General features: G+C 34.9%; 2 protein-coding genes across 4 annotated transcripts; one reads left to right on the top strand and one right to left on the bottom strand.

The window, feature by feature from the left end:
* Window positions 1–620: 620 nt before the first annotated feature.
* LOC110647119 (tropinone reductase homolog At5g06060) lies at window positions 621–2,155 on the top strand. 3 transcript variants are annotated; one of them, XM_021800801.2, is made up of 6 exons: window positions 621–778; window positions 873–1,080; window positions 1,179–1,395; window positions 1,502–1,611; window positions 1,703–1,762; window positions 1,849–1,909. In XM_021800801.2, the coding sequence occupies exons 1-5, from the start codon at window positions 684–686 to the stop codon at window positions 1,721–1,723; spliced, it is 651 nt and encodes a 216-aa protein (XP_021656493.1). In that variant the 5' UTR covers window positions 621–683; the 3' UTR covers window positions 1,724–1,762; window positions 1,849–1,909. The 3 variants fall into 3 exon arrangements, with proteins under 3 accessions (XP_021656493.1, XP_021656490.2, XP_021656491.2); XM_021800798.2 differs by lacking the exon at window positions 1,703–1,762 and having other exon boundaries at window positions 1,849–2,155; XM_021800799.2 differs by lacking the exon at window positions 1,703–1,762 and having other exon boundaries at window positions 636–771; window positions 1,849–2,155.
* A 168-nt stretch (window positions 2,156–2,323) lies between these two features.
* On the bottom strand, window positions 2,324–3,434 carry LOC110647122 (subtilisin inhibitor-like). The gene is made up of 2 exons (XM_021800804.2): window positions 3,134–3,434; window positions 2,324–2,927 (listed from the first exon to the last, which is right to left on the bottom strand). Exons 1-2 carry the CDS (start codon window positions 3,201–3,203, stop codon window positions 2,698–2,700), a joined length of 300 nt encoding a protein of 99 aa, XP_021656496.1. The 5' UTR covers window positions 3,204–3,434; the 3' UTR covers window positions 2,324–2,697.
* Between the last annotated feature and the right edge of the window lie 5,819 nt (window positions 3,435–9,253).

Here is a 9,253-nt window from a genome sequence, read left to right as displayed (position 1 = left end):
TTAGTAATTAACGATGAAAAATTTTTGTAGGTTAAAGTTTTTAAGCTTTTTATAATTTTTTCTCTATTTTTTTCTTAATATAAAATTTTTGTAGGTAATTTATTTTAAAATTTTATTTTTTATTTTCTACTTAATATTTCCTAAAAAATGAGTTCGTTGATAATTACCAACAAAATATTTTTATAGTTAAAATTTTTCAAGTTTTTGAATTTTTTTTTTAAATTTTCTTTTTAATATTACTAACCAAATATGAGGTAGTCGATAATTATTAATAAATCTTTATGTTATTATTTTTTTTATTTGATCACTAATTTTACTATCAAAGTTTAGGCACTACTTTTATATATAAAATTTATATTGAAATGTAATTTTCTTTCATAAGCAAAACATCCGATTTTTCTTTTTAAATATTAATTTATTTTTATATTCATAATATTTATTATATGATCTTCTGGCAAATTTTAATGATTTTTTTGGTACTCTTATAACTCGTCCACATATATAAATTGAAATAAAATTTAATTTTAAATTAATAATTTCACATATAAAATAATATAAATCAATTATTAAGAAATATTATAACATTTAAAAGAAAATATTTATTATGTTCTCAATAAATTATTTATAGCATTCTCTTTATATATATATAACACAGACATTGAGGAGAAAAAAGAGAAGTAAGCATGACCGGATCGGAATTGAGTGGCAGAGGGAGGGATCAAAGATGGTCTCTCAAGGGGATGACCGCACTCGTCACCGGTGGAACCCGAGGCATTGGGTTTCTTTTCTTATTGATTCCCCTTCTTTTTTATTGATTCTTGAATTTTTGCATCTGGGTTATCGAATTAGATTTGGTGTTTTTGTGGAATCAGATATGCCATAGTAGAAGAACTAGCAGGATTTGGGGCAAGAGTGCATACATGTTCCCGCAGTGAGGAAGAGCTAAACGAGAGGGTCAAAGAATGGAAGAGCAAGGGATTTGAAGTAAGTGGCTCAATTTGCGATCTCACTTGTAAAGACCAGAGAGAGAAGCTGATTGATATTGTATCCTCTGTTTTTGAAGGGAAGCTGCATATCCTTGTAAGTTTGTCTCACAATTGCTGCTGATTCTCTTCATTATATCATCTTTAATTTCCTAACTTGTGTGAAAGTTACTAAGGTTGATTCTGTTGCCTTAGGTGAACAATGCTGCAACAGTTAGACACAGAGACTGTGTAGATAATACTGAGGAAGACTACTCAAGCATAATGAGTACAAATCTGGAGTCTCCATACCATGTTTGTCAACTTGCATATCCACTCTTGAAAGAATCAAGAAATGGAAGCATTGTATTTCTATCCTCTGTTGCTGGTTCTGTAGCTTTACCAATGTTATCTATATATGCAGCGACCAAAGGTTTCGTTGCCTTATTTAGATTGATTGAATTTTTGAAATTTATCACTTAATTACCAAGCAGAAGTATCTCTGACGTTTGCTGTTAACAACCCATTCTTTTTTTCAGCGGCAATCAACCAATTAACAAGAAATTTGGCCTGTGAATGGGCTAAGGACAACATTCGCACAAATGCTGTTGCCCCTTCTGCTACTAGAACCACGATTTTAACAGAACCTGTAATAATTCTTCCCTTTTGATGCCCTTTTTTAATGTTAGAATCTTGTAACTATGCTATATGTGGACGAAATTATAGTTAGAATCTTGCAGGACCATGTGGGGATAGCATAATTGCAATAGAAATGAAGTTCCTCCAGTAATTAATTCTATGCAAGTTTCCTGCAAAGTTTGTCATCTTTAGAAACACATATCATATAGGCTTCTACACTAACGTATTTCCCAATTTTTTGGTCTAGGATCCTGCTATTCTCAAGGCTTATGCTGGACTAATGCCTCAAACTCCAATTGGCCGCATTGCAGAGCCCTCTGAGGTCTCATCACTGGTAGCTTTCCTCTGCCTTCCTGCTGCTTCATATATCAATGGCCAGGTAATTTGTGTAGATGGAGGATTTACAGTCAAGGGTTGTTAACTGAAGCATGATTGTCTTTAAGCCACTGCTTCAGTTAGTTTCTATGTGGACTAGTTCGAAAATATTCTGTTTAATCTGGTATTCATATGCTTGTAGGATGTAATATATCTTCTATGCCATTTTCTGTTAGTTATAGTTGTTATCACAGCCAAGAATATGAGTAAACAATTTTTTTTTTCAATTGACTCTAGCGGAAACTCGAACTTGAAATCTCACGGTCCTAAAAATGACCCCAATATCATTCAACTAAAGCTAAAGCTACAATCTTCTACTAATTGATGCTTTAGGGTGTGAATTCTTCTTGGTGCTTATCAAGACAATACACCACTAACTAGTGGACAACCCTCCACTAATTAGTGGTTATACCTCCACTAACTAGTGGTTATACCTCCACTAATTGATAATCTATTGTGGGGTATAGTAAATGGAAAATGCTTCCCAACTCAAAATAGGGCAACACACCATTAATTAACGGTTGAGAGAACTTGAATAGGTGTTCTTCAAGCTGAAACTAGCATAATAAGTAATGCTGCTTTGAAATGTTTTAACAAACTTGACCATTCATACACCCCATGATGCAAACCAACAGATAAAGACAACCCTCAAAAGCAAACTTTCACGAAAGCTTTTAGCCAATTCAAATTTTAAAAATATAGCAAATCCTCAATGAAGTAGTTAGCCAATTTTAGGGATTCTTGCAACTTTCCCTGATGAATCGACATATAATCTAACTCTATCCTGTTTAAAATCCATGGTAACAAAGCAATCAGGTTGAACCACTTGAATTTGAGCTCTAGGAAAATCTTCCTTTATCTTTCTTTCTGCTTCTTCCGCCATGAGGCCGACTAGATCAGGCCATGTCGTTTTTGCAGCTGAATTTGATCCAGGTAACTGACCGTAAGTTCCTGAACACTCTCCATACAAGCAGACAAGAAGTTTATTTGATTACAGAACTATAATTTATCAAACAAAATAAAAATTCAATATAGCTTTTTCCTGTAAAAACATGAGCAATTGCATTGAAATTAAATAATAAATTCAATGATTTTGAGCTCAAGATCTCAGTCATAGAAAAAAGCATGCATAGAGAATTATTAGCATAATAACTTACCGGGCAATATGGATGGTTTGGATTGAGCTGTGTGTTCTTGAGAGGGCTTGGTCTCTTGGTTATCTGCCATTCCAAAGATCAAAGCTGGATCGATCCCAAATGCACTGGAAATTAGCTAGAGATAAATATGCAGCTAGGTCTTGTGGATTTCAAACTTGGGTTTCTTGTATCACTTATATATATCAACTGAAGCGTTGGTTTCGCCAATTCATCTTCCATTAGGCCTTTCATAATTGGCTGGATAAAATATAAAATTTTCTTGTTCTTGGTTTTGCCATTTCAAATATTCAATTTAATTTGATTATCGTCGTATATTCATTGGGCCTTTTCTGTTTGCCGGCCATATAAAAAATATATTATCATCCATGAAGCTCATGATGACATACAAATGGCAATTAACGACCCTCATTGGCCGATTATGCTCAATAAAAATTTAAAATGAAATGGTAATTTTCTATTAATTTTGATATTTATAACATCTTGATTTGTTGGGTTAATTATTAGAATAATCTTTAAAAAAAATTATTAAGTAATACAAAACCAAATAATTTGTCAAAATAATGTTGAACTTCAGGGAAGAAACCAAGAAATCAAGAAAATGCCACTCAAAGTGGCAAAATAACATATGCAGCTTTTGGTAAAAAGCCTAGAAACTTAATCGAATTTGAAGCAGATTTAAATTTGAAACTTTTATCATCCCTACTATCTTTTTATAAGTCGAAGTCTTTCTAGTCCATTGATCTCCACCAGCCCATCATCATTTGCAATAACATAACTATTACAACAAAAGTTAATTAAGAGGTCATAGTTTCATCTGGATCAAAGAGCTGAGTACTAATAAAAATTAGTACTTGACGCGAAAATTTCTTAGGCTGCCACTTCTATGTGGTCATATGGGACAAAACTACATAGTTTTAATTACTTGTGTTTTATTTTTTAAAATAAATAAATAAAACAATTTAGTTTAATTTTTTAAAATAAAATTATGTAATTTTTAACAAAAATCTTTAAAAAATTAATTTTAATTAATGAAATATTTGATTTCTGATATAAATTAATAATGAAGATAAAATAAAATAAATATTGTCATAAGAAAATTAAAATTATGACAAAGATAAAAATTATAGTATAAACTTCAATTTAGATAATAAAGTGCCTAAATAATCAAATGGATTATAAGTATAAAATATATACAAATAAAACTTAAAACAAAGACAGAATATACTACAAATAAATAAATAAAAAAATTAAATGAATAAAATATATTATTTTGGATCAGAAGCCCTACCTAATTATCCATGTTCATGTAGTTACAATAAAAAAGATGAATTCATAAAAATTTATGAATTATCAAATATCCTTATAAAAGTGATCATATTAATTAGGATAATTGATTTAAGATGTAGTTTGGACCATTTTGACACATATAATTTGAATTAATATAATTCCAAGTGAAAATTTACTATGATCATAATTAAACATCCTAATTTTAGTTTCAAAATCTCTAATTATATTAGAAAAATAATTGATTCGTTACACTAAATAATCAATTTGTTGTTTAATCTTGTATAATAAATTTAAAAAATTTTGAATTTGAATGTGAAATTTAGCTAAACATTTACAACATATTTAGAAAAAAAAATTAACATAAACATAAATATATATATATACAAATGATTTAATTTCATAATCAATCAAATATGAAAAGCAACATAAATTCAAACTACAAATTCGAATATGCTTTATATGTGAAACTTATACAATTTGATGAATATAATTGCAATCACATCACATAAAGTTGAATAAAAAAAAAAGTACACATGTACCGACAATTGTTTGGTATGAAAGGTTAGGATTTTCATCTTTCGAGTGAGATTGAATGTTCGATTTTCGTGAATGGAGATAATACCTAGTAGAAACGCTTTACCTTTTAATGGATCGATTCAGCATGAACTAGATTAATTCTGTCCATTAAATTAGGAAATACCTATGCAATATAAAAACAAAAAAATTACACATGCAGATACAAAAATGTTCATATATATTAGTGACAATCAAAGTTTTTAAATTTAAACTAATATTTTAACCAATGAAGTATAAAGTTAAGGATTAAAGGGGTAGAAGAAGAGTTAAATTAAAATTAAATAAAATAAATATTAAAATAAAATATAAAAAAATAAATATTTTGTCAAAAATTATAAAGAAATAAAAGGTATTGGAATAGTAATTTTTTTAATATTTTAAGTAAATTATGCAAATTAATTTAATAATTTCAAATTGCAAATTAATGTCATAGAAAATTAGTTACATTATTGTCACGACCCAACCTATGGGCCGGACCGGCACTAGGACCTGGGCCAGCCTAAAGCCCCCGAGGCCCGTAGTAAGCCTTAACTGTTCATTTACCCAATTCTGAGGCCCATTGGGCCCAAATTCAAGAAACCAAACGGACAGAGTCCGGCCATAAAATGGACTTTCCAACGGGGAGTTTTTGACTCACCCGACCTGTAAACACAATAAATACTCAATTGGGGAGCTCAGCTCACCCTCCACATACTCATCAACATAAAATAAATGGGAGCTCAGCTCCCTCATCCAATCCATCAAACATACATAACATATTTAAGTTTACAGGTCCAACATGATAAAAATATTACAGACCAAATTCAAATAAATACTGCTAACACATGCGGAAATTCTAGGAGTAATTAAAATTACACAAACATGGATAAACAACCTGCGAAGGATAAAAGCAGGTTAACCCAGAATAAAATATCCTCCTGTGGCCTGTAAAAATTTTTGAACAGGAGTGAGCGTTCGACTCAGAGAGTAAAATATCAATCTTAACTATAATCTCTATAACTATAAAACTAATGCAACTGTAGAGTGAAATGCAACATTAACATCATATTCACATCATAGCATCAAAAGGTAATTTGGAGCACTCACACACCTGTAACATCATTCATAGTATATGGAGCCGATCCTATCTGACTCTCTTAAATCCAACTGTGCCAAACAAGAACTCAGCTCGGACTTCCACTTAAATACCAAATCGGGGTCCCAGCGAAGAACTCAAGCCGTGTCTACCCCGAAGGACCGGGTCCCAGCGAAGAACTCAAGCCGTGTCTACCCCGAAGGACCGGGTCCCAGCGAAGAACTCAAGCCGTGTCTACCCGTCCTATCCATAGTCCACACCACATCACACGACATCACACGCACGCCAACGCACGCACACTGCTCCAAATTACCACAACAACACTCATGGCACATTAACAGTTATCAATGCAACATAATTCGTGCCTAGAGTTTGACTACATAAATATATGCATATAAGTGATGCATGGGCATGCTGAACATATAATAATATCGAAATTACAGTTAAAATTAATATTTTACTCACAAACTTGACGACAAATTCGGGCGGAGGAAGAAGGCATCGGCTCACCCGACAATTATATTACAATTATTTAATGATCGACTCAATACAAACAAAGAAAAAGATCAAGCACGCCCTAAGTCGTGCGAAAATCGCAGAGTCTCCTATACCTAGGACCTACCCAACCTGAAAAAGGGCTAAAAACGCACTTCTATATTCACAATCCATATATCAACAGTTCAATCATATCACACAGCCCCTCCTGGGCCCATCAAATCGATCATCCATCACAATACGAAAAATTTCAATTTAGTCCTTATTATTGATCATTTTTGCAAAAACTGCCCAAACAAGCTCTAAAAATTATAAAACTTTGCCCCACGGTCCTTAGCAATATTACTAAGCTATTGCAAACAGAATCGTAATTTTCTAAGCTACCACGAATAGTTTATGGATTTTTAATCCTATTTAAGCACTAGAAAATTACGAAAAAGCAAGGTTCGGGTTTACCTTTGCCGATTCCGACTTCGAACGCGCCGACGTCCGACAATGGGGCTAGCCAAAACCTCGGTCCAATTGGAGACTTTTCCAGAAATTTGCGATCTTGGCCAATCGCCGAATTTCCGCGAATCGAGGATACCTACGAAGCCCATAACACGGGGTTAGTACATAAATTTTTCAGAATTTTCTAAGCTCATTTAATGCTCGAAATTACAGCGAAGTTCCGTGGGACCCACCAAAAACGTTGTCGGAAAATTTTGAAATTAATATCCCGAAGCTCGCCGAGTGGAGCGTGCTGGTAGCCTCGGTTTTCTCGTGGGATTCACGGTTTTCGAGAAATCTAGCCCAAAAGTCGAAATGGGCGAAAATCTTCCCGAGCAAAAATCGGACAATCCGCTCGATGGATTTCGGCGTTCTTAGTGTCTATGGAAAGCTCACGAGTAGATGATTTTAGACACAAGACCCGGCCCAATCGGTGGCGGATTTGGCCGAGAAACTGGAGCGGCGCAGGGGAGAGGAGGAGAGAGAAACGAAAGAGAAAAGAGAGAGACGCGCGCGGGAGAAGAAAAAGGAAAGGGAGCCGGTTCGATTCGACCGGTCCGATCCAGTCCGGTTCGATTCGGCCGGTTCGATTCGAAATACAAAATTTTGAATTTTACTCGCCTCGGAAAAGCGAGGTCCAAAAATTCAAAAATTCGGAAAATTCAGAAAAATACGTAGACTCCAAATATATTTTTAGTTTTGCCACGTGGTCTTTAAATTAATTTTTAAAATCATCAAAGTTTATATTTGAAAATCGAACCCGATTTTTAAAATCGAAAAATCTCAAAATTCCTAAAATTTAAATAAAATTTAAATATCAAAAATACTCATAATTAATAAAATTTTGGGGTGTTACATTCTTCCCCCCTTACAGAAAATTCGTCCTCGAATTTTTACACAAGGCAGAATAAAGTACATGATTATACATTGAACAAATAAGAGTACTTGCTACGCATGTCCCGTTCTGACTCCCAGGTGCACTCTTCCACTGACTGACTCCTCCACAAAACCTTAACCATAGGGATCTGTTTAGATCTCAGCTGTCTCACTTGGTAGTCCACTATGGCTACAGGCTGCTCCTCAAATGTCAAATTTTCCTTTAGTTCTATCACATCCTGCAAAGACATGAGAAGGATCGGAATGTATTTCCTGAGCATGGAGATGTGAAACACGGGATGAACGTGAGAGAGGTTGGGTGGTAGCTCCAACCGGTAGGCAACTGCTCCAACTCTATCAGTAACCTCAAAAGGTCCGATATACCGAGGTGCCAACTTGCCTTTCTTTCCAAACCTCATGACTCCCTTCATTGGAGAAACCTTCAGGAATACATAGTCGCCCACTGCAAACTCCACATCCTCCGTGCGGGTCCGCATAACTCTTACATCTCTAAGTCGCCTCGATCGTTCTCGATTAAAGGAACTACCTCAAGTGTCTTGCACTAGGTCTACATCATGCACTTTCGCTTCCCCCATTTCTGTCCAACATAGAGGAGACCTACACTTTCTTCCATATAGTGCCTCATAGGGTGCCATCCCTATGCTGGGAGTGATACTGTTTGTTGTAGGCAAACTCCACTAAGCTAGCTGCTCATCCCATTGACCTCCAAAATCCAAGACACTCATGCGAAGCATGTCTTCGATGTTTGGATTGTCCTTTCTGTCCGTCTGCTTTGAGGGTGGAAAGTCATCGAAGTTCAATTGTGTGCCAAGTGCCTCTGCAACTTTCTCCAAAATCGAGAAGTGAACGGGGCCCTCTGTCGGATATTATGGGCGGAACTCCATGCAATCTGACTATTTCTCGAATGTAGAGCCGGGCATACTGTGCCACAGAGTAGGTAATCTTTACAGGTAAGAAGTGAGCTGATTTGGTCAAGCGGTCCACAATTACCCATATCGAATCATATCCTCGCATGGTACGAGGCAACATCCACAAAATCCATAGTGATCATTTCCCACTTTCATTCTGGGATAGGGAGCTCTTGCAGCTTCCCTGACGGTCTCTGGTGTTCAAACTTCACCTTCTGACAAGTCAAGCACTTGGACACAAAGTCTGCTATGTCTCTCTTCATGCCATTCCACCAGTAGCTATCTTTCACATCATGGTACATCTTGGTGGAACCTGGGTGGATACTGTACAGTGTGTAGTGTGCCTCTTGCATGATTTCATTCCTGAGATTGTCCACATCGGGCACACATATT

This window comes from Hevea brasiliensis, chromosome 3, assembly GCF_030052815.1.
Source record: "Hevea brasiliensis isolate MT/VB/25A 57/8 chromosome 3, ASM3005281v1, whole genome shotgun sequence".
Lineage (NCBI taxonomy): Eukaryota > Viridiplantae > Streptophyta > Magnoliopsida > Malpighiales > Euphorbiaceae > Hevea > Hevea brasiliensis.
This window is presented reverse-complemented; position numbering and strand designations above follow the sequence as displayed.

Bases quoted from the DNA above. Each gene is read 5' to 3' on its own strand.
- LOC110647122 (XM_021800804.2), bottom strand. From the start codon at position 3,203: ATGGCAGATAACCAAGAGACCAAGCCCTCTCAAGAACACACAGCTCAA. The intron at 2,928-3,133 runs GTAAGTTATTAT...GAGAGTGTTCAG, and splicing joins CAAACCATCCATATTGCCCG to GAACTTACGGTCAGTTACCT.
- LOC110647119 (XM_021800798.2), top strand. From the start codon at position 684: ATGACCGGATCGGAATTGAGTGGCAGAGGGAGGGATCAAAGATGGTCT. The intron at 779-872 runs GTTTCTTTTCTT...TTGTGGAATCAG, and splicing joins GGTGGAACCCGAGGCATTGG to ATATGCCATAGTAGAAGAAC. The intron at 1,081-1,178 runs GTAAGTTTGTCT...CTGTTGCCTTAG, and splicing joins AAGGGAAGCTGCATATCCTT to GTGAACAATGCTGCAACAGT.